General features: G+C 43.8%; 1 protein-coding gene across 1 annotated transcript in view; it reads left to right on the top strand.

Moving 5' to 3' along the window:
• Window positions 1–25,098, top strand: part of LOC115461224 (AT-rich interactive domain-containing protein 5A-like) — a 36,331-nt gene that overhangs the window by 7,656 nt on the left and 3,577 nt on the right. The window contains exons 2-5 of the mRNA XM_030190908.1: window positions 1,067–1,263; window positions 1,461–1,513; window positions 13,741–13,838; window positions 22,385–22,547. Of these exons, the coding sequence (XP_030046768.1) occupies window positions 1,116–1,263; window positions 1,461–1,513; window positions 13,741–13,838; window positions 22,385–22,547 (462 nt within the window). The 5' untranslated portion in view covers window positions 1,067–1,115. The remainder of the gene's footprint in view (window positions 1–1,066; window positions 1,264–1,460; window positions 1,514–13,740; window positions 13,839–22,384; window positions 22,548–25,098) is intronic.

The raw sequence follows: 25,098 nt of genomic DNA, 5'->3' as shown, positions 1-25,098 counted from the left end.
CACAGCCCCCGGTTTCCACCCACCCATCCCTGTCAACAGCCCTCTCCAGGCCTCCCTGCATTCAGATCACAGCGCCTCACCTTCTTGTGAAAGCGCAGCGGCAGATTGCCTCCCTTTGGGCCTTCCCTCCCTGAGTCCCGCCCTCGCGGAAACAGGAAGTTACATCAGACAAGGGCAGGGCACAGGGAAGGAAGGCCCGAAGGGAGGTGATCTGCCGCTGCGTTTTCACACGGAGGTGAGGCGCTGTGATTTGAATGCAGGGGGCCTAGAGGGGGGCTGTCGATGGAGCCGCGGGCGGGTGAGACCGGGGACTGCGGCGCCGGGCCCCCCCCCCCCTCTCGGCAGCCCTGCTGGTTACTGGTCTTCAGCCAAAGAGAACAATGATGAATTGGGATACTTTGAAGTGGAGCTGAAGGAGGTTGCAATTCTTGGTGAACAGATATACACAAAATTATTCAAAGTCCTTAAAATGGCAGAGGATTGCAAGGATTTCAGTGCAGGACCATGATGCTCTTAAACACCATCAATCTGTGCTCATAGATTGACAATGTTTTGAGAGTACCATGGTGCTATGCGTTAATTAATAGCAACAGGTTTTCCCTAGGCTCAATGATCATCTAGGCCTATCTTTTGTGGAAATCAAATTCTGTCTTTACACATTACTTATTCCATGAGTCATTATCTCAGTGGCGTAGCCACAGGTGGGCTTGGCCCACCCATTTATGGCTCAGGCCCACCCAACAGTAGCACATGTTTAGTGGTAACTGATGGGAATCCCAAGCTCCGCCAGCTGAAGATTTTCCCCTGATGGTAACGAAAACACTACTCTCCATGACACCGGCACATGCGCATGCTCAGTTTTCAGTGAATGCCTGCTGCCAAGGTGGAAAGAAGCGTTTTCCCACCAGCTGAGATACATTTTTTTTTTTGATGGGGGGGGGGGGGGAAGAACACTTGGTGCCTACCCAATTCTTGCCTAAGCCCACCCAAAATCTGTTGTCTGGCTACGCCCCTGCATTATCTTCACCTCTTGATTAATTCTGTCTTCATTTTTTCTGTTTAATAGGATTTCCTTAGATGCACTTGAAGATCCTCAAACCCAAGCCTCCCAAATAATGTTGTGCAGCACTGTAGGGTCAGGAATGGTTAAAGATTCTGATGAAACCTTGACAACTGAGAAGGACTTTGTGCAGGCTTTGTACCAGTTCATGAAAGACAGGCACACTCCCATTGAGAGGATTCCCAAACTTGGCTTTAAACAAAGTAAGCAAGTCACTATGAAGCATCCTACCTCTAAGCACACTCCCCACTCCATGCCTTGCTACTTGTGAATTTCAATCCAGAAACCCTCCTTCCTGTTTGCAGACCAGAAATATTTCCCCTCCCTTCAACCCTAAGAAGATTACTCTCTTCCATTGTCTGGACCTTCAATTACAACATATATGTTTTTCTATTTTTAGTTGACCTCTTTCTCCTATACAAAGCTGTCCATGGCTTGGGAGGCTATGACCAGGTAAGTCTTGGATTTCTTTTTTACCATTTTAGATCCTGTTTTTAAGTAATTGCTTAGTTTTGCAATAAATTTGGTATTGATATAATAAAGCCATAAAGCTGGACTTGCACAGTGATATGCAGAATTGTTTTGATAATGGTGTAGGTTTGGTATTGCATTGGCTGGTACTTCTATGGCACTGTTATGGATCTGGCACACTATGGTGTTATTCCTATGGTGATTCTATTGATTTGATAAAGTATCCTGTAATATTCCCATAGTGAACCCTATGGAATACATTTTCAGCATAACCTCCAGTGCATAATTTCAAAGTCTAATGGAGATGTTTCAAATTCTAAGTTCTAAATTCTATACATTCACTGAGGGGCAGATGCACCAAAGTCCCAGTAAAGCACCAATCGCTATTTCCACCAAGTTGGAAATAGCAAGGGATGCTCAAAAGACTCATCATGCAAATGAGTTGCTCGCAAAAACAGTGAGCAGCTCAGTAGGGGGCAAGCCAATCAGTAACCTAAGCATGCGCAGAACAGCCAATCTCTAACTGTGGCTGCTCTGTGCATGCTACAGACATCTTTCATACACACATACAAGCTACATGTATGAAAGCAGTGTGTAGATTTTTTTGTTTGTTTTCAAACTTTTTTTTTTTATCGTCGCCAGACCCTTGGCAGCAGTTCAGGCTGGGAGAGAAGCAAGAGAGAGCGAGGACAGAGAGTGAAGGGCTGCCGTGCATGATTGGGGTGTGGGGGGGCTCTAGAGATGCCACAGTTATCCTCAGCCATCTTGCTATTTCAGTGGTAATGGGAAGGAAACAGCAGCACCAGCAGCTCCTGACCACCCATAAAAATTTCTTTGTAAAGGTAGGTGGTCCTTTCTGTGCATCGCTAGGAAAACGGCTGTGCATCACTCAGAATGCATAGCTGAATAGTAATTAGCTCATTAAAATAACTTTACATGCAATTTTCGTTAGCTGCTACTGTGTCTCACTGAACTCCATGCTTGCTAAACTGGCTAGAATCAGTATAAAAAGTATGTTGCTGGATTGTTAAGTTTTGTGCATCTGAGTTTAAGTGCTGCTCAACATACAGGCACAGACCAGACATTTCACTTATACATATACAGCCCTGTATTAGATAGGGCATAGAAGTCGGATTTGAGATGTGCAGGTCAGGACGTCTTAAGTAGAATCTGCTGACATAGAGCATAAAAGTCCATTTCTTTTGTGTCTTAGAACAAACTCTGAGTTCAGGCAGAATAAACATCCAGTTTAGCAAGCATGGAGTTCAGTGAGACATGCACAAAAGGGTTATGTGGGCTTTTTTCCTGTCACAGTAGCAGCTAACGAAAATTGCATACAAAGTTATTTTAATGAGCTAATTACTATTCAAATATGCATGCTGAGTGATGCACAGCTGTTTTCCTAGCGATGCATAGAAAGGACCACCTACCTTTACAAAGAAAATTCAACAAGTGAGTAAGGGTTAGGAGTTAAAAGCAGCATCAAAAAGGTGGACTTTTAGCCTAGATTTGAAGATGGCCAGAGATGGAGCTTGATGTACTGGCTCAGGAAGTCTATTCCAAGCATATGGTGCAGCAAGATAAAAAGAACAGAGTCTGGTGTTAGCAGTGGAGGACAAGGGTGCAGATAGAGATTTACCCAGTGAACGGAGTTCCCGGGGAGGAGTGTAGGGAGAGATGAGAGGTACTGAGGAGCTGCAGAGTGAATGCACTTGTAAGTCAATAAGAGGAGTTTGAACTGTATGTGGAAATAGATAGGGAGCCAGTGAAGTGATTTGCGGAGAGGGCTAATATGAGTATAGCGACACTGGCGGAATATAAGTCGTGCAGCAGAATTTTGAACAGATTGAAGAGAAGAGAGATGGCTAAGTGGGAGACCTATGAGAAGCAAGTTGCAATAGTTTAAGTAAGAGGTGATAAGAGTGTGCTCAGAAAGGAATGGATGAATTTTGCTGATATTATAGAGAAAGAAACAACAGGTTTTAGCAGTCTATTGAATATATGCAGAGGAAGAGAGGGAAGAGTCGAAGATGACTCCAAGGTTACACACATAAATACCAGCATTTCGGCTACGTGCTGCTCTATATCATGGCACCTAAATGCGATGGAGGTGGTTGTACACATGGGCAGAATATGGGCGGGCTGAGGGTGGGGCACACAGTTTATTTATTTAAAAAATTTATAACCCGCACATCTACAACCCTGAGTAGGGAACAATTCACAATCATAATAATAATACATATTTCACAGACGTAAACCAAAACATAGTATTTGCTCAAACATCAATCCAGCAATAATAATCAAGCAATACAAGACTTGTCCTAAGAAGAGTTATCAACCCTCGCTGGAACAAAACAGTTTTTAAAGCCTTTTTAAATTCTTCCATATTTCGTAAGCTGAGTAGGCAAACAATTCCATAGTCTTGGACCAGCAATATAAAAAATCGAGTTCCTATACCTATCTAGAAAAGCGATCTTAAAACACAACCAAACTAAAGCACATAATGGACATAACACAACTCTTCCGTTCTCCGATTCCCTAATGTGGCTGTGCCACATGAACTTGATCTTACCACAACATCACCCTGTATTTGTTCACACCGGAGCCTGCAAAGGCCTCTCCAGTACTATGTAAGCCACATTGAGCCTACAAATAGGTGGGAAAATGTGGGATACAAATGTAACAAATAAATAAATCAAAATAAAAAGAAGGAACATCAAGCAAATTAGAAGAAACTGATCGCAAGGACCGAGAAGGCTGATGTAAATGCAAACTTGCTGAAATCTCTGGAGAAATTTTATTAGTTATACATATAAATTATCAAATACTATAATTTGCAGCTCTGTGGCTGGTATAACTGATCCTGCCTAAAATATAGGTGCATATACACCCAGTGTTCCTGAATGTTACTCACCTTGAGCTACTACTGAAAAAGGCGTGAGCAAAATCCAGTTAAATAAATAAGTATTTGACCTGTTGCTCTAATATTCTATAAAGGAAAGGAGGCGTTCAATTTCCTTTACAAAATACGCTGCAAATAAGCACCTCCTTGGCGCCCAAACCTATTTTTTATTTATGCAAAACATTTATATTCTACACAATCCCACAGTTTTAGGTGGATTGCAAAGCATAACCATGCATAGGGCTATGGTCTGCTAAAGTGTGGTAGTAAATGGGCATTTCTGGTGCACCCAGGAAATAGGGCAATTTCCAGTGTTTCTCTTTCAGGTCGTGCACTAATGTTCTTATTAGTACACATAGGGCCAGATTCTATGTATGGTGCCTAAAAACTCTGCGCGGAATAAATTTCCGCCTAAGCATATTCTGTAAGTGGCGCCTATATTTAGGCGTGGTATGTAGAATACGCTTAGTTGATATCTCAGAGCGTAAAACTATGCACATTTATTTACACCAAGGGAAATGTGGCGTGGATGCTGGTACGTAGATTTACCTCAATATTTTCAGCACCCTGGAACGTTCACACAGGAGGGGGTAAACATATATCACATTAACATACCCAGTTCCCTATGTACTACTCATTCAAAACAGTAGCAGAGAAATGTTATAGGATCCATCAGAATCGCATGCTACCACCGCATTGGCATAATACTTAAGCGACGACACTGATCTGGGTGGGCATGTAATCATCATTGATCCAATTTTGCAATTTTATATATATATTTGTATACAATTTTCCCATCTATATGTGCTCAATTCCCTATATGGAGGTACACAAAAATACTTAGCTCCATGTAGGTTATCTTTTTCACCCCAGTGTTCCATTTGAAGATCCAGAATACAATAGGGATCATTTCTTATCCAATTGATAAGGAGACTTGTCTTGCCGACACAAATTCATGTTTCGCGGTAAGCTGTATCAAGGTCAGTCTCCTGAAAACATATGAAGTGAATTAGAATGTCAAAGAAGCATATATCAATACTTTCACTCAATAATACTCCTTCCTACCACGCAAGTTTTCTTCATCGCAGTTTTGAAATGGCCGCGGCGTTTTTTCATTATTTATACTCCTCTTGTATCAGCTGTTCAAAAGGGAGCCCATTCAAGTTCGAGGGTTGGGCTAGCACAGCCAGTCCCGCACTAGCTCTAAATTAACGTCATCCAGTCTACCTCCCGGTTTAGACCCCCAGGAAACATCGCTTTCAAAGAAAAAATCCAGTATTGTTCCCTATAGTTGAGTAACTATTGGGAATAATACTGTGGGGACATTGCTACTGTAGGGGCGGAGCCATATATAGTGACCCCCGCCCTTAAGGTTGGCACTGTATGAGTACCTGTATCTTTTTTCCTACAAAAAAAGCACTGCATTTTAGACTTCTCATTGTCATTCAGACAACAGATTGCTGCTGCTGTTGTTAAAACTGTCTTTTTAAAGATACGTTTGGTGGTGAGACTTTAGTATCCGTGGACAATTTACATTTGGTGATGCAGAATTATGTTATGTCGCCTATTCTATAATGGCACCTGTGAAGAATTATATTGTGTCTGATCTTTGAGGGTACTACAGGTAGCCCAAAATTCTGCAGCTAGAGTAATTGGAGAACTGAACAGGATGGATCATGTTACTCCACAACTTATTGAACTTCATTGGCATCCTGTACTTTGGCGCATAAACCTTAAAATATTACTGTTGGGTTTTAAAGCTTTACATAATGTTGCACCAATAATTATGAACACCAAACACACCTAGAAGTATTCCCTAAGAAAGAAGATGCGTTCCAAAGAGTACGGAAAGGATGTGGGGCAACCAATCCAGGCAGGATCTACGAAGGAAGATGCTTTCCAATGAGTACGGAAGGGATGTGGGGCAACCAATCCAGGTGGGATAGGTTTTCCCACACCCCTTCCCTACTCCTTAGACAGCACCAATAATTATTTCACATTTGAAAATTGACCGTCCATCAAGAACCTTATGATTGCAGGGGAAAGTGTCCTTTTAGATGTTCCCTCATTTCACCAGGTCCATCTTGAGGAGGATCATTCACAAATGTTTTTTATAGCTGAACCACCAATGTGGAACGATCTTTCACTAGAATTATGCCAGATGACTTCTTTGCTCATGTTTAAGAGGCAGCTAAAAACATATTCATTTCCAGAGGCATTTTCTGAAAACATTAATTGAAGAAAGTGGGCAGATAAATGAACAATGTTATGTTGTAGGGGAGTAAATGGTTCTATATTTTGTGCTGTGGTTTTTGTTTAGAGTTATTGTATTTTGTATGTTTTCATGATCTATGTATGTTGTTTTGTAACCCGTTTAGATGAGTCAGATAATGCAGGATATAAATTTGACAAATAATTAATTTTATAACAGGGTAAAGAGATGCCTACTTAAGTACTATTTATAAGATACATAGGTGCTATGGAGGCAATTCTATAGGGGGTCCTTTTACCAAGCTGCAGCAAAAAGGGCCCTGAGCTAGCAGTGGGGGCCATTTTTGCCATGCACTGTGGTCCTTTGTACTGCAGCAGCTAAAAAAGGCTGAAAATAGCCATGGCCATGCAGTAAGATTGCTCTTACCGCATGGCCATGAGGGGGGGGGGAGCACTTACCACCACTCACTGAGGTGGCAGTAAGAGCTCCCATGCTAACCCGATGGTAACCGGGTAGCTTGCGGTGCTGCCTGATTACCACCAAGTTAGCACCACGCTAAAAAATATGGGGTGATTTTCTCTAGCACGGGAAATGGTGCACGCTGGGGCTGGAACTACTGCTGGCGCCTGCGTTGGGCTGGCGGTAGCTCCAGGTTAGAATGTGGTGAGCCCGCGATGGTCTTACTGCCGCTTTGTAAAAGGGCCATTAAGTGAGCACCTCCTGTTAGGTGCCCTGGTAGTGCACAGTGAGTGCCTATTCTATAATGGCAGCTGTGAACAACAATGTAATTCTAGAATACGAGCGCAAGCTGCTATCAGTGCATCTATCGTTTACATACTACCAATTTCAACAGCCATAGAGCTGGCATAACTGTTGTCACATAAATGCTGTAAAAGTGCACATAACTTAGTATTCTGTAAGTCACCTATGTAACTGGGACCCCCACCCATGCCCCACCAACTCATATGTCCCCTTTGCATTTGCATGCCGTAGCACTTATGAGAACCCTTAGAATAGTGCTTAAGGCAATATAAAACTTAGGTGCAATATATAACTTAGGGGTCCTTTTACCGAGCTGCAATAAAAGGGGCCTGTGCTGGTGTCAGTGTGTGTTTTTGATGCACACTGAAGCCCCATTTTACCACAGCAGGTAAAAGGCTGTTTTTTTTTTTTTTAAATGAAACGGCTGTGCGGTAAATGAACCACTTGTCGTGCGGCCATTTTGGAGGAGGGGCACTTCCCGCCGCCCATTGAGGTGGCTGTAAGGGCTCCCATGCTAACCCAGCAGTAACTGGGGCAGCGCACGGCACTGCCCGATTACTGCTGGGTAAAACACCGGCGCTACAAAAATTAAAATATTTTTATAGCGCCAGAAGTGGCGTGCGCTTGGGGGTAGGAACTACTGCCAGGCTGCTGTGGTAGCCTGGCAGTACTTCTGCATTAGCGAGTGGTAAGCCTGCGTTGGGCTTACCGCCGCTTTGTAAAAGACCCCCTGAGATTGAGTCCATTAGGGACAGTGCAAAATACCTGTAATAGAAATTGTAAACCACATAGTCGCCTCAGGGATCACTTGCCATATATTGTGCTGAAAATAAATACAAATAAAATAAATTTACTTGCATAACATAGCTACATAGTAAATGTTGGCAGATAAAGACCTTCACGGTCCATCCAATCTGTCCAACAAGGTGTCCAGAGCAGGGGCGTAGCTACGTGGGGCCACGGGGGCATGGGCCCCCGTAGATTTGGCACTGCCCCCCCACCGCCAACCCTCCCCCACCGCTGTCGGGTACCTTTGCTGGCGGGGCTCCCCAACCCCCGCCAGCCGAAGTCCTCTTCTCCAGCACGGCCGCGTTGCTGATCTGCAAGGGCAGGCTTCTGTTTCTGCGAGTCCGATGTCCTGCACGTCAGACTCACAGAAACAGAAGCCTGCCCTTGCAGATCAGCAATGCGGCCGCGCCGGAGAAGAGAACTTTGGCTAGTGGGGTTGGGGAGCCCTGCCAGCAAAGGTACCCGCCGGCAGCGGCGGGGGAGGGTTGGCGGCGGTGGGAAGGGGGGGTCGAAAGGGTTGGCGCCGGGGGGGGGGGGGTCAAAGGTGGTGGTGGCGTCGTCGGGGTGGGGGTTCAAAAATGGCGTGGGGGGGGGGGGGGACGGCGGTGCCAGGGGAGGCTAAAATTTGCACCCTCACCTCGGGCTCTGGACCCCCCTCCCGCCGGTCTGGCTACGCCCCTGGTCCAGAGTTGAATCTGGCATTCTGCACAGATTACACTTCTTCATGAATCTCTGTCTCGCTGCCAATTTTGAGGCACAGATCATAGGTCTGCCCGGCACCCTACTACTGTTGTCAAAGCCCACTCCAGCCCTGATCCTGATTTAAGTACTGATTTTCCCAGCATTTACATTTGCAAGGGAACACATAACTGCAGATAGCTAGCCATAGAATTGTCCTTCACGTGTTTTTATAAAATGCTAGCATAAGCAGCAGAAATCGCACCTATTTGGCCAGAATAGATACTTATATTTGCCGTTGAGCAAGTGGAAATGTCTATACCTGGATTATGGAAGCAGGTGTATAGATTTGTATATTTTATAATCTATGTTCTTACTTATGAACACCCACATTCTGTCTAATCTCCACCTCTGTAAACCCTACTGGTAAAGTACATGCCATTCATATTACGGTGCCTGCTTTTACACTGGTTGGTATTTCATAAGGGCCCATTTACATGTATAAATTGACATTTTACTAAAAAATGGTTAATAAAATTAGTTTTCTCTAGTAAAGGTTCTGAGAATGCAGACTTACACGTTCCACTATTTGGGGAGAATGAGGCGATACGGATCATTTCCTGTCTCTTATTAGCACTTGTCCTTCCTTTTGTGTTCATTTAATGCCTACCTTTGTATAAAATTGTCGATATGTACTTTACTTTCACTTTCCACACCCTAGACAAGCATTGCTGCTGAACATGCATTGTTCAGCAGCTGTGAAGAGCAAACAGTCTGCATGCTTATAGGAACTGAGTTGATTACCTTTTGGAACAGGAATGTTAAGAAATGAATTTTAGTATCATCAAGTCTAGTTTACGCTTCAATACAGTTATTTCATTGTAATAATCTGTATTGAACCTGGCAGCCCAGAACCCCTCACACCTGCAGTTGATTGTTGATAGGATCAGCAGGCGCTGGGGCCAATTCACCTGAGGTTGACATAGTCAGGCATGTTTTCGAAAGAGAAGGACGCTCATCGACACAAATCGCAAGATGGGCGTCCTTCTCACAGGGTCGCCCAAATCGGCATAATTGAAAGCCGATTTTGGGCATCCTCAACTGCTTTCTTTCGCGGGGACGACCAAAGTTCACAGGGGCGTGTCGGAGGCATAGCAAAGGCTGGACTGGGGTGTGCCTGCAACTCGGTAGGGGGGGGGCTGGACTGCTGAACTGGGAGGGGATGGAGATGGTGGTGCGAACTCGTAGCGCCCGTGATTGAGATACGTCGCAGTTTCCCAGGCAACACGGTGACATCACCGGAAGGCTTCAGACATTACGAACCGGGCTTCAACTTCCTGGCAGTCAGCTTCAGAACTTTGGAGGTGCAAATTATTATAGTAGATATACAATTCCTCCAGCTCCTTACCCATCCCTTTGGGCTGTATAATCCAAGCTTGTGCTGATAGTGATGGTTGTCACCAGGAAACTCCTCCAGGATCAGACTCTTGTCTGTCCTCTCTGTCTACCTCACCAGGCTACTCCCTTTGACCTTGAACAGGTTCTTCTCTGTTCCTGCTCTCAAGCTGGGCTCCCCTTGCCCACCCAGAGCACCCCTCTCACCACAGTTACTGCCTTTGGCTGACAATAATTCCCCCTTGACTCAGCCTTATCTGGCCTTTGCAGGATACCCCCCTCGCCTCCAAGGGTTCTAGCGGGTGTGAAGGCAACCAAAGACCTTCTGCTCAGACAAACAAGAACCTATATTATGTTCAAACTCCACCTCTGCTGTCAATCATTTACCAAACCCATTTCCCTCAGTAACTCTCCTTGGGCTAGGCTTCCCTCCCCCCTAGTGACTCCAGGGACAGGCTAACACCACTCAGTAATCCCCATTATAATGGGAGATTACACAAATTATAAAGTACTTTTATACCGCAGTGTCCTTTTGGATTCTAAGTAGTTTATAGCTAATAAGAAACCAGTATACCGGGAGAATTACAAACAAAAAATAGGTAATAACAAGAAACAGATTAAAATTGTCTTACATTCAAAATCTCAATACAAAAACTTCTCAAACAACCGTGTTTTGAGAAATTTTCTGAATGACATAAGATCAATGAAAGATCTGGCAGTTATAGGAAGATTGTTCCAAAACGTAACTCCTATAAAGGAAAATGAAGATTGAAACATCCTTTTGTATCTAATAGCTTTAATGGGAGGTAGATGCAACCTGTGTGTTGTGGGGCTGGCGCACACACAGCTTTTTTTCTTTTTCAAAGATTGTAGCATGGTCTCTCCCTTTCCTTTCCTTTCCCTTTTGCCATGGACCCAAAACCTGTCTCTCATCTTCCTCCCGCCTGTCTCCCCGGATGTGGCATTTCTCCCTCTCCTCCTCCAGTCCCCCCGTCCCAGTCCAACAAACCTCATTTCTTTGCTGGCAGCGGCAGCCATCATACGCTGCCCAAGTCGACCCAGAGCTTTTTCTCTACCACACCCTGCGCCTCTGACACAACATCCTGTTTATGTGAGGGTGGGGCGCGGGACAGGAAAAGCATCAGGTTGGACCGAGAAGCATGTGATGGCTGTCGCTGCCAGCAAAGAAATGAGGTATGTAGGACAGGGCAGGAGGAGGATCAGGGAAAGGTGCTGCACAAGCAGGTAGGAGGAGGTGAGCTGAGGGTAGAAGAGCAAGAGGTCTGGGGGTCTGAGATAGGGCTGAGGTGAGAAGAGGAAGAAATGCTGAACTCACGGGAGGTGAGACTGAGGGGAGTAAGAAATGCTGGACTCATGGCAGGGGGTGACTGAGGGGAGAAAAGCAAGAAGTCTGGGGGGGGGGGAGAAGAAGAAATTCTGGACTCCTGAGGAAGTGGCTGAGGGGAGCAGAGCAAGAGGTCTGGGGGGCTGAATCAAGAAGGAAGGTGCTGGACTCATGGAGGAGCTGAAAGAAGGAGAGGGAATGTGTTGGACTCATAGTGGAGGGCAGAGGGAAAAAGAGGGAAGGTGATGGACTCGTGTGGGGGCTGACAGAATAAGAAGGAAGGTGCTGGATTCATGGGGGGGGGGGGCTAAGGGAAGAAGAAGAAGAGGTATGTGGTGGCTGAGGGAAGAAGATGGAAAATGTTGGACTCTTTGAGGGAGAGGCTGAGAAAGAGGGAGAAGTGCTGCACCTTTTGAGGGAGAGAGAGGTGTCAGACCTGAAGAAGGAGGGGTAGAGGAGAGATGCTTGACCTGTGGAGGGGAGGGAGGCAGGAGAGTGGTGCTGGCGGGGGGGGGGGGGGGGGGGGGAGATGCCAGACTGTGGAGAGAGAGGGAGGGAAAATGAGTGTGAATAGAGAGAGAGAGAGAGAGAGATCCTGGACTGTGGGAGATGCTGGATCCATAGGAGATGCAGCTAGACAAACTCCAGTGACATGAGAGACTAAGGGCGCTTTCATATTCTTCTTTTTGATGTTAGATTAATGCGCAAGCATTTGGATCCTAAAAGGTCTAGTGGTCATACCTATATAAAATTTTGTCATACAAACATTGTATAGCATAAACAATGTATTCTGGCTTACAGTTCAAGATGTATTTCAAACCTTAAGACTGCCCTGTGATAGGATTAGTAAAAAAAAAATGTAACTGTACTGTTATTGCACAAAGCTGGCCAACTCCACATTTATAATGTCCCTTCAATCCATGTCGATTTCCTGTGTCTTTACTTGACAGCAAAGCTGGACTCAGTTTCTCAATTTTGACCTATGGAGAATGCTATACCCTCATTCTGATGCTTGCAAACATAAATTTGAAGATTTGAAATGTTTTGCCATAGTTAAATTTGCATCTTGTAAGTGTGGTGGAGATCGGAAAACCAAATTATATCAGCATGAGTCATACTGGATCTTTGAATTACAATTGTTGAAACCCTCTGGTTTTAAACGCAGCCATAAAGTAGCAATTTTGTTTCTAACTAACATTATGGCACAGTAAGTATTCTCACATTCTAGACATTTAAAACGTTTCTTGAAAAGTCAAGAATATTAATACACTAGTAAAAGAAGCCCGTTTCAGAGCAAATGAAACGGGCGCTAGCAAGGTTTTCGTCGCCAACACCCCCCCTCCCTCCCTGGCCAACCCCTTCGTTGTTCTGGCATTGCTCCGCCCCCAACATCATGACGTTTGACGCGAGGGCGGGGCCCAGAGCGATTTCCCACCCCCCCCCCCGCCTCCCTCCCTGCCTCCCTCCCTGCCAACCCCTTCATTGTTCTGCTATTGCTCCGCCCTCGAGGGCAGGACCCGGAGCGATTTCCCACCCCCCCCCCCCGCCTCCCTCCCTGCCAACCCCTTCATTGTTCTGCCATTGCTCCGCCCTCGAGGGCGGGGCCCGGAGCGATTTTGGTGGCTTCACCACCACAAACCTTCGAACCTTTTTGAAGGAAGTCAGAGCTTGGCTTCACTGACGTCAGTGTCCTCAGAACGTTGAGGGTGAGTTTTATTATAGTAGATTATTATTATTGTTTCAGAATGATAAAAAGATACTTTATATGGAAGCTGATTTAGCATTGAGCTTCTGAAGATGCCTGAATGCCGGAGAAATGGTGGCCCCTGTTGGGCAGAAAGCTAATTTTGCACATTTAATATAGGGAGTTTTTAGACAGTTGAAAGATATCTGATCTTACTTAAGAAGCTGGTTTGTATCAAGCTTCTGCTTTGGTCTCTGAGGTCTTTTCTCCCTGTTAAAATTTTTTTTTTAATTAGAAAATGAAAAGGATTGGGTTGGATCAATACTGGGCATTTATATTATTAGATGTGACTTTCTTATTGATGCTTGTTTTTGTTTGGACTACTAGCGACAGTACCAGTAGTGTCAGTATAAATTAACATGTTTGTCTTCTGTCTCTTCAGGTCACCCTGAAACAGCAATGGAGGAAAGTCTACAATGAAATAGGGGGAAATCCTTGCAGTACCAGTGCTGCAACTTGTACCAGGAAACACTACGAGAGGTTAGTATGATATACGCATCAAACAGACTAGCCAACAGTCCCAAGTCTAGAAGGAAAATCCTGTGCTGAAACACTGACCAACTTTTTCCTTTTCCTCTTGCCCCAAAAAATCTCCGAAAACATTAAATACTTTTCAGTGGGACTTTGAGACATCTTACAAAACATCAGGATACAAGGCTCAACAAACCCCAAGCGCCAGGTCGCCATGGCGCCTCAAAATTCAGACCTGGTGCCTAAGATTTGCAGGCCCTAACGCTGCCTGATTTTTTTTTTTTTTTTGTCATTTGCAACTGCTTCGTTTTTTCTTCATTTCTCCCATGGTGCAGCATTTCTCCCTCCCTCCTCCCTCAGAGTGAGTCAGCAGCTGTCCTGAGAACCTGCCCCCAGGTTCAAACACCTCTCCTGCTTCTTCCTATGCTCCACAGCACTTCAAACCTTTCTCTTTGCTGTAGCAGCGATCAACAGATGCTGCTGCTGGCCCTGGAACCTTTCCTCTGTATGTCCCGCCTCCCACTGATGCAATTTCCTACAGGGGTTGGACGTGGCAGAGGAAAGATTCCAGGACTGTCTGCAGAAAGTTTGCGTTGATCGCTATTGCAGCAAGGAGACAGGTTTGAAACACTGAGTGGGGTGGGGGGAGAGCTGCTGGAATCACGGAGGGGGGAGGGTCAGGAGACATGCTAGATTGGCAGGGGGAAGGGGCAAAAGAAAAATCTAGACCTGTGGGGGGGGGGGGGAGGGGAGATGAACTACCATGGGGGACTGGGGAGGGGAGATGCCAAGCTACCCAGGGGGGGAGATGATAAACTACCAGAGAGCAACTGGGCAGGGAGGGGAAGATTCCATAATACCCAGGGGGACCTAGAAAGAGAGGGGAGAGATGCTGGTCTATAATGGAGAGAGAGATGTGGGACTGTGGTCTGTGGGAGATGGAGGGATGCTGAACTCATAGAGGTAGAGACACATGCTACATTGGGTATGGGGGGGGGGAGAAGGAATGGGAGAGAAAGAGTTGCTGTCCTGTGGGGGTTGGGATGGAGGGAAGATAAGGGAGAGATGCTGGTTGCTGGATGGAAGGTGGCGAGGAGAGAGAGAGATAGTGGACCATGTGGGAAGAATAGGAAAGATGCTGGGCCATGTTGGGCAGGGACGGTAGAAAGAAAGAAGAAGCTGGACACAGGGAGAGATAGGGGCACAGAAGGGAGATACTGGGCATGGGGAAGCATAGGGATAGGGACATAGAGGATCCGAGAGGGTAGGAACAAGGCTGAACTTGTGTGTGTGTGTGTGTGGGGGGGGGGGGGGGGGGTGTTAGGGACACAGGAGGGAAATGCTGGACTTGGGGGGAGCAGAGGGTCAGGGAAAAGTGTGATGTTGGACATGGGGAGATAGGGACACAGAGGGGTGATGCTGAACAAGGGGGGACAGGTAGGGATACAGAATGGAGACGTTGGGCAGGGAAGTGAGATGTTGAACTTGGGGGCAGGATAGGAACAGGGACACAGAGGGAAGATGGATAATGGATATGGAGCAATAAGAAATGTCATGTGGATAGAAGACCATGGCAAGACAGAGGAAAGTAGAAACAGAGATGGGCCAAATAAAATAATTAAAAAAAAATCAAATGACCAGACAACAAAGGTAGAACAATAATTTTATTTCCTATTTAGTGATTAGAAAATGTCAGTTTTTGGAATGTACAACAGCCAAACCTGGCTGAGGTCCATGGCAGAAATTTGGGAGAGGACCCCCAAAGCTCTGTACCAGGCTATGTCTTCTTTGGCTTCAGGGAGGCTTGGGGCCCCCTCTGGCCAAGGAGTCATATACAAATACCCTGGGTTGCACCCTGCTCCCAACACTATCCTTGACATCTGGTATCTTTATATTTTGCACAGTACAGGGGGAAATGCATCTCTTTCTATTTCTCAGGTGGTATTCTAAATGACGTCTGACGTCTTGGGATTTCAGTTTAATTTCTGTCTACATATTTGTATTTCTAGTTTGAGGTCACTTATTCTGTATTTTGTATTTGTGTTTTGTGGTATGTGAGACCAAAGCTAGGTGTTCTATTAGCATGAATTTTCTATGTAGCAGTCTTACATAAATATAGGTGGGAACAAGTGTTTACTCTAATAAGGCAACTGTAATTTGGTTATAGAGGAAAAGACTTCAGACTCCCGGTCACAGCTGTTTATACTCAAACTAAACTAGCTGACCGCTCTGCTCTGCGTGTCTGACATTCAGTTCACGCTGGCGAGAATCCTCATCAGTCAGAAAAACCTCTAGTACATCGATCTATCAATTTCATATATTCCTTCGATGTGTAATTATTACTTAGATAATACTTAGCTGTGGTTTGTGCTAGGGCAAATTCTACTAGTCCAAGGCCAACGGCGAGCTCCCGCTTCGCTCGTAGCTTCTTAAGGAGCCGGACAAACTAGCCCTTCTCCGCACCTATAACCATATAACAAATAATCATCAGATCAGTTGTCATCTTAGTAGAGAAAAGTAAATGAACAAAACTCACATATTCGGGGAACGAAGGAATACCTTCACGGACCACCAGCTTTCAACTGCATAATTACTCCTGCTGAACCGGAAGTATTTATACTGCTTCCCGTACATATAACTTCCCCATTGGTATGGTAAAATTTAAAGGGCAGTACTCTCGCTGTGATCACATTGATCTTAAAGGAACGCTTTCCACTCTACTCTATTATTTAAACCTTCTGGCATTAAGGATTTCAATCTATAGATCCAACGTTGTTCTTTTCGTATTAACTGACGATTACGATCACCCCCTCTGATGTTTAGTGGAACATGATCCAATATTAAACATTTCAGATCTTCAAATTTATGAGAATGTTGTTCACAATGTTGAACTAGGGGGGCGTCTAAACGTGAATATTTGAGATTATGTTTATGATCACTTAATCTATTTTTCAAGGATCGTGTCGTCTTACCTACATATATTTTGCGACATGGGCATATCACTATATATACCACATGGTTAGACTCACAGTCTGTAGCATATTGTAGGTAATATTCTCGTCCATCAACTGGATTTTGGAACTCTCGTGTTTTTATCATCAGAGGACAAAATATACATTTCATACATAGTTGATGCCCTGGGTTCCTTTCACTAAGAACCCGAGGTCTATCTTTTGAATAATTCTTTCAAGTTTAACCCTCTAGAATATGCCACTCTGAGTTCTTTTTTACTAAATACAGGATGCAACTGCAAAATCTTCCAGTGTTTTTTCATAATTCGAACAGTATTTGTTGTGCCTTGCATAAATTTTAATACACAAGTTTGTAAATGACTAGTATCTTCTTTGTCACGTTTAGTAAATAAATGTTCTCTATGATTATACTTAGCCCTAGAATAAGCCCATTTAATTAGATGGTGAGGATAGTCTCTGGCTGCAAATTTCTGTTTTATTTGTTTGGCATGAATTTTAAATTCAGACAAATCGGAACAGATTCTGCGTGCTCTTAAAAATTGTGCAAACGGAAGACTTTCCCTGGTGCTCTGTGGATGATGACTCGTAAAGTGTAACAACGTGTTACGATCTGTAGGTTTCACATACATAGAGGTGCTTAATATGCCTTGCTGTTGTATGACCAAAACATCTAAAAAATTAATTTGAATGGCCGATTGTTGTTTAGTAAATCTAATATTTTGATCTCTAGTATTCAACCAGTTGTAAAATTGATCTAACTCATCTTGATTTCCATTCCATAGGACAAAAATATCATCAATATATCTATGCCAACTAATGACATGACTAGCCCATGGGTTATGATGTAACCATTGATCTTCAAAGTCCATCATGTATAAACATGCTGTGGAGGGGGCACAAGTGGCTCCCATCGCAACTCCTTTCTTTTGTAGATAGAATTGATCTTTGAACCAGAAAAAATTGTTTGTTAAAGCAATTTTTGCTAAACTCATCAAGAATGAAGTTGGAACTTGATGGGGGCGCTGCCTGCTCCTTAATTTTTCTTCTAAAATCCTTAAACATTTTGACAATGGTAATGATGTATAAAGGGATACAATATCCAATGTCACCAGTGTTATTACTTGATTCTTTACATCAATGGCCTCTAGAATCTTCAAAAAATGTAAACTATCTCTAATATATGTTTCACCTTGTTGTACTAGAGGCTGTAAATGCCAATCTATAAATCGTGATAATGGTTCTAGTATAGAATCTACTGACGCCACGATGGGTCTGCCCGGTGGGGCTGTAAGATTTTTGTGAATCTTCGGGACAGTATAAAAATAAGGAACCAATGGATATTTTTTATTCAAAAATGCAAACTCGTGCTTGGTCAAAAATCCTCTCTCTACACCAATTTTACTGGTGTTGAAGATTAATTCTTGTAAGGCTATCGTTGGATCTCGAGACAACAACTCATAAGTAGATGAATCTGCTAATTGAGTTAATATTTCAGTTTCGTAGTATGTTCTATCTAACACTACCACCGCCCCACCTTTGTCTGCTCTTCTGATGATAATATTTTCATCTGATTGTAGTGCTTGAAGTGCGGACTTTTGGCACTTCGTTAAATTATGAGGGGATCTATACCGATTTGTGTATTTTAATACATCCTCTAAAACTAATTGTTTATAAGCAGCTAACAAGGGATCTAACGATCCCGGTGGGGACCACATGGACTTATTCTTCAGAATAGATCTATCTACTTGTGATTCTTTATCACTGAAAAATAGTTTCAGATTCAACGTTCTTATGAATCTCTCTATGTCGATCCGAAACTGGAAGAAATCAAAATTTTGCGTTGGAACAAAAGTCAATCCTTTACTTAATACTTCTTTTTCAGTATCTGTCAAACCTCTAGAAGATAAGTTGAAAATTATATTATCCACTGATCTTGAGAACGTGTTTGTGGTCTGTACTGTTGAAATCCCCTGCGTGTTCTCCCTCTTTGACGCCTCCTTTGATTTCGTCCTCGCTCTAAAAAATCTTGGCGTGATCTGGATTCTTCATTTGATCCTATAGAAGAGGAAGAATGTAGCAGTCTGTAATAATTTGACTTTTTTCAGTTTTCCCAAAAGATGTATTAATGTTTTAGGGCCCACAGTCATATTTAGGGCATTGCTATTATGTGTGGGTGTTGGGGGGGTATATCAGAAAGAGGGGACAGAGATGAACAGGCTGGCTGTTCATTGTTGACGGGGGGGGGGGGGCAACAGAGAGAAATATTCTGACTGTAGGTGTGTGTTTGGGGAGTGTGCATTTAAGAAACAGAGAGGTGGGGACAGGCTGGCCATGTGCATTGGGGAGGGGCAAAGAGAGGGACAGGCTGGCTGTGTGTGTGTGTGGTGGTAGGGGACATAGAGGAGCATTTTGCTTATAGATGTGGGGGAGTGCAGAAAGAGGTGGGAGTGGAGGGACAAAAGAGAAACTGGGTGAAGGCTTTGGGGGTATAAGAGAGAGCGAAAGAGAGGGAAACTGGGTGAAGGCTGGGGTGGGGCATGAGAAAGAGAGACTAGATGTAGGCCGGGGGAATGAGAGAGAGAGACTGGGTAAAGAGAGAGAGACAGAGACTGTGTGAAGGCTGGGGGAGGGTATGGGAGAGAGATGGACTGGAAGGGACCCAGGCCACGGTGATATGAGAAACAAAGAGGCAATTGACTCTAGGGGCACAGCCAGACTTGACATGGGGGGGGGGGGGGGGGGGGGCAGTAGTCATATAGGTGTGACTAGTGTTTAGGAATATACCAAATAATGCCTTAGAGTGAGAGTGAACTTTATAATGGATTTCTAAGTAAACAATCTGTTGTGCGTCAAGATAAACCACATTCACACTTATAGAAACTTTGGAAACACTGATATTTTTAAATAAGAACATAAGAGTGGCCATACCGGGTCAGACCAATGGTCCATCTAAGCCAGTGTTCTGATTTCCAAACAGTGGCCAAGCCAGGTCGTCACAAGTACCTGGCAAAAACCCAATTAGGAACAACATTCCATGCTACCAATCCCAGGCCAAGCAGTTACTTCCCCATGTCTGTCTCAATAGCAGACTATGGACTTTTCCTCCAGGAATTTGTCCAATCCTTTTTTAAACCCAGGTACGTTAACTGCTGTTACTACATCCTCCGGCAAAGAGTTCCAGAGCTTAACTATTTGTTGAGTGAAAAAATATTTCCTTCTATTTGTTTTAAAAGTATTTCCATTTAACTTCCTCACGTGTCCACTGGTCCTTTTATTTTTGGAACGAGTAAAAAAATCAATTGACTTCTACTCGTTCTACATCACTCAGGATTTTGTAGACCTCAATCATATCTCCACTCATCTGTATCTTTTCCAAGCTGAAGAGCCCCAACCTCTTTTGCATTTCCTCATACGAGAGGAATTCCATCCCCGTTATAATTTTGGTCACTTTTCTTTGAACCTTTTCTAATTCCGCTATATCTTTTTTGAGATACGGCAACCAGAACTGAATGCAATACTCAAGGTGCAGTTGCAACATGGAGCTAAGGCATTATAGTATTTTCGGTCTTATTCACCATCCCTTTCCTAATAATTCCTAGCATCCTGTTTGCTTTTTTGGCCGCCGCCACCACACACTGAGCAGAAGATTTCAGCGTATTATCTACAACAACACTTTGATCTTTTTCTTGAGTGCTGACCCCCAAGGTAACTATGATTCAGATTATTCTTTCTAATGTGCATCACCTTGCATTTGTCCACATTAAATTTCGTCTTCCATTTGGATGCCCAGTCTTCCAATTTCCTAAGGTCTTCCTGCAATATTTCACAGTCCGCTCATGTTTTAACAACCTTGAATAGTTTTGTATCATCTGCAAATTTAATCACCTCTGCAGAAAGGTTCTCTTCATATTCTCTTTTAACCTTCTTTATTAATGCTTTGTATCTGACTTGCCAGTGTTTATGTTGCTTATTTTCCTCATTTGGATCCTTTTTACATTCTTTGAAGGACAATCTTTTGGCTGAAATAGCATCTTTTACTTCACCTTTTAACCACGCTAGCTAATGTTTTCTCTTCTTTCCATCTTTGCAAATATGTGGAATGCATCTGGACTGGGCTTCCAATATGGTGTTTTTGAATAAAGTCCATGCCTGATTTAGTGTCCTAATCTTAGCTGTCAATCCTTTTAGTTTCTTTTTAACTATTTTCCTCATTTTATTATAGTCGCCCTTTCAAAAATTAAATGCAGCTTATTTTTTAGGCTTCTAGCATTTGTATATAGGCACTTCAAATTGTGTTTTTTTTTTTCCTTTGATCTACAAGCTGCTTAGAAGTTGAGGGGGATAATGTGCATCCTTTATCCTGCTCTCTCATTAAGCATACTTGGCTTACTTTCAGCATTGTTGAAACCTCTGTAGTGGGATTCCCTAAATGTCCTGTTTCAATAGTATCCTTCAAGAATACTCCACACCGAACCATGCGCTCCTGGGCAACTGTCAGCTTCTCCCCCCCCCCCCCCCCCATTCTAGTTTAAAAGCTGCTGTATCTCCTTTTAAAAATTAGCGCCAGCAACCTGGTTCCATCCCGGTTAAGGTGGAGCCCATCCTAGGTCTGTTAATGCTGTGGTACAAAGTTCAAGTTTTAAAACTAGAGGGAAAAGAGTTTGGAGATTAGTTGATAAAGTTTGCTTTTTTATATTTGCATTCTGCCTATCACTAACCTACAATTCCTCCTTTAAACCCCAATCTTTAAGTTCCCAAAGCACAAGGCAAAATAAACTTACCAGAGAAATGTCCTTTTCTCTCAGAACTTCTCAGAAAGAAAGTTAAGTGGGACCTTGCCTCTGTATATAGTTTTGAATCTAAGGGGACTGCTTCAAACAGACCCTTTCAAACTAACGCAGTAATCAGGCTGCCCTTAATAACCTCTGCAAATATTCTACTTCCTCACACCTTAATTAACACCTAATTCAGGTTACTAGCAGTGCTACCTCTTCAGCAACCAAAGAACAGAAAATAACTGTATTTTAGAACAAGATTTGAGCCTTCCTACTATCCTTTTAAAGTTCTTTGGCTGTTAAGTTTCTATCTCTAGAAAAAGCTTCAGTTTAAAACTATGGGAAAAGTGTCTATAAAACTATGGGGAAAGGGTTGTACACTATGGAAACTAGTTAATAATGCTTGCTTTTCTGTACCCCCCCCCCCCCACTCCAAGACTAAACTAGGTCTTGCAGTGACTTTCTAGAGGCTATCTGTTAATGCTGTGGTACAAAGGTCAAGTTTTAAAACTAGGGAGAAAAGAGTATGGATATTAGTTGATAACATTTGCTTTTCTATATTTTTATTCTGCCTATCACTAACCTATAATTCCTCCTTTAAACCCCAATCTTTCCCAAAGCAGAAGGCAAAATAATGTTAACTTACCAGAGAAATGTCCTCTTCTCTCAGAATTTAGGAATATATCTCATTCTCTGTAAATATTGCAGCTTCCCCTCTGTGCCTCTGAGTGCAGGAGACATTTATTTCTCCTTAACACTAGTATATCATGTCCTGGTTTGCTCACTGTTGCCTTATGTTAAACTTCAGGATGATTCTGCCATATGAGCGCCAACTAAAAGGGGAAGAGGACCATCCAGATTTGCTCAGTAAGACGGTGAAGCGCTGTAGCCGAGGTCTGTACAAGGATCAAATATCAGAGCAACACAGACAGGAAGGAAAGAAACCAAGGCTGGGGAAGAACTCAAAGAAGGTGAGAGCTCCAGAGCAAAACCATTGTAGCCATCGCAGCAAAGGATTCTATAGCTGAATGGTATATACCTCCTTTCTACTAGAGAATAACACAAAGACAAATTTTGTCCCCGTCCCCGCCCCATCCCCGTGAGCTCTGTCCCCATTCCATGCCATCCATGTAAGCTTTGTCCCCATCCCTGGCCCGCCCCATCCCCGTAGCTCTGTCCCTGTCTCCGCCTTGTCCCCGCAAGCTCTGTCCCCATCCCCATTTGCCGTAATAGTAACCGTGTCATTCTCTTCTTAAAAGTACAGGTTTTGAGTTCAATTTATCTCTCTATATAAAAGGCAACACCAACGTTCTATGAAGCCTCCAGACGGAAGTGTGAAGGGGGAGAGATATCTGGTTTCCCCATGAGTGTCTGCCCCGCCCTCTCTGTAACACAAACAGTCAGTGAAGGAAAACAGCAGAGCACGAAATCAAATCGCTGGCTCTGTAACAGTGAAGGACTCAGAGGGGGGAGGGGAGAGAGGGCAGGGACACACACACTCCCACATGCACACAGAAGAAAACATTGCTAGCCCCCGTTTCATTTGCATCAGAAACTGGGCTTTTTTACTAGTTTTTCAATAAAAAGAACTAGTTCAGACAAGCCCTTTTTATTTTTGCTGCAGCAATTTATATTCATCACCAGTTAGCTGTCATTGTATTTTGAAATTATTTTTTGCATTTTGTATAATGCATGCACATTTAGAATTTATTTCTCAGAAATCACTGGCTTTTGCTGTTTTAACACTTTTCTCTCTCCAGGAAGCCTGGTTTCTTTACCCCCACTCAACATATAATGCTGGCCTTCAGATTTCAGACTGTAAACAAGTAGCCTTATGCTACTTCTCCCCTGCCTTCCACAAACATCTTGATCAACAAGATCCAGGGTGCCAAGTTTCCAGCCCTACCACACACTCCTTCTGGAGGCCTTCCGGAAGGAGGGTGTGTCTCTCCCTCCAGCCTGAAACTTGTCTTTTGAATATCTCTGTAGGAGTAAGGGATTTGAGGAAGGAGGAGAGCAGAGCCATTCTGAAGAGTGTGTAGCCTGATGTGCAGCTGCTCTTCTTTTGTCCGTGTGATCAGCACCAAACCAGGACTGCAGCTGTGGGGGCAGGGGTAAGAAGGATGTGCATGCATGGAGCAGCCAACAGGCTGACTCCATGGCCTTCCTTCTGCTGCATCCTGCTCTCTCTACTACAACATTCTGTTTTGATGCTAAACAGGAATTTGCAGTAGAGAGAGTGGGACACAGCAGAAGGAAGAATATGGAGCCAGCCTGGACTGTGAATCGCTGCCAGCTGCAGGAAAATGTAAGTGACTCCCGCGGGGAGGAGGACAGGAATGGAGGAAAGGATTTTTTACCACGAGAACAAGACTTTTTACCATTCCCACTGGGCGGTAAAAAGTTTTGTTCCCGCATCACCGGTGATTCTAGTTAAGGCGTGGCCCTTACCGCGTTGTATCCGCAATAACAGTAACTGTATCATTCTCTACTTTCTACACTACAAAGGCGTATCCAGAAATCCAATTTTGGGACAAGCATTTCTTCTCAGTTCTCCCCAGTCCTCCCCACCCCCCCCAACTCATTTCTTTGCTGGCAGGGATGCCTAACCCCGCCAGCCAAAGAGATCCGCTAGCAAAGCCCCCTCCCATACTGCCTGAGCAGCGAGGAAGTCAGTGGGGGTGCTTCTGCTGTGCTGGCACTTCCACACATGCTCAATTCTGAGCTCAGTTCTGAGCATGTGCGGAAGTGTCAGAATCTGCAGCTGAAGCACCCCTCTGGCTTCCTCGCTGCTCAGGCAGCAAGGGCAAGGACTCAGAAGGTCCAGTCCCCCCCACCTCCCCTCTGCCATTTTTTTCAAATTTGAGACACAGTTACAAATGTACAGTAATTACATACATTACACTTAAACATTTCTTAGAGAGCATTATTTACCCATATCTATTCATGGTGGTGGCCTAGTTGTAATACAGTGTAGACTGTGTTACAGAACACACAGAGGATAATTGAACATGAGAAGTGCAAGTCTTTCTTCTAGGGCTGGCCCCAAAATTAGGTAGGCAGTCACCTAGGACAGCAGCTTCTGGGAGGCAGCAAAAAGAGCTATAGATAAAGCAAAACTTACATAGGTGATGCACAATTCACTGACATAATAATTGAAAACGGTTGTTAAAGCATTTATTATTCTCTGTATCCCAGAATTGTTAATAGATTCCATCTATAACCTAGTAGAAAAAAAACTAGGAAGCAGAGACACCATATTGGATCCTGGCACCATGCTAGACAGTAGCGGAGTGGGACAGCTGCTATCAGAATATATATATTTTTTATTTGTCAGGATTTGTTAACCACCTTTTTGAAAACTTCATCCAAGGCAGTATATGGCAAGAATAAGTCGAACAAAGGCAATAGACAATTACAGCAGTAAAAATATTCAAATAACAATACACATTATGGCATTGTATGCTACTTACAAATGCTGCAAAAATCATAAAATCTGGCTTTTCTCATCTTTAATTCCGC

Source organism: Microcaecilia unicolor, chromosome 2, assembly GCF_901765095.1.
Source record: "Microcaecilia unicolor chromosome 2, aMicUni1.1, whole genome shotgun sequence".
Taxonomy (NCBI): domain Eukaryota; kingdom Metazoa; phylum Chordata; class Amphibia; order Gymnophiona; family Siphonopidae; genus Microcaecilia; species Microcaecilia unicolor.
This window is presented reverse-complemented; position numbering and strand designations above follow the sequence as displayed.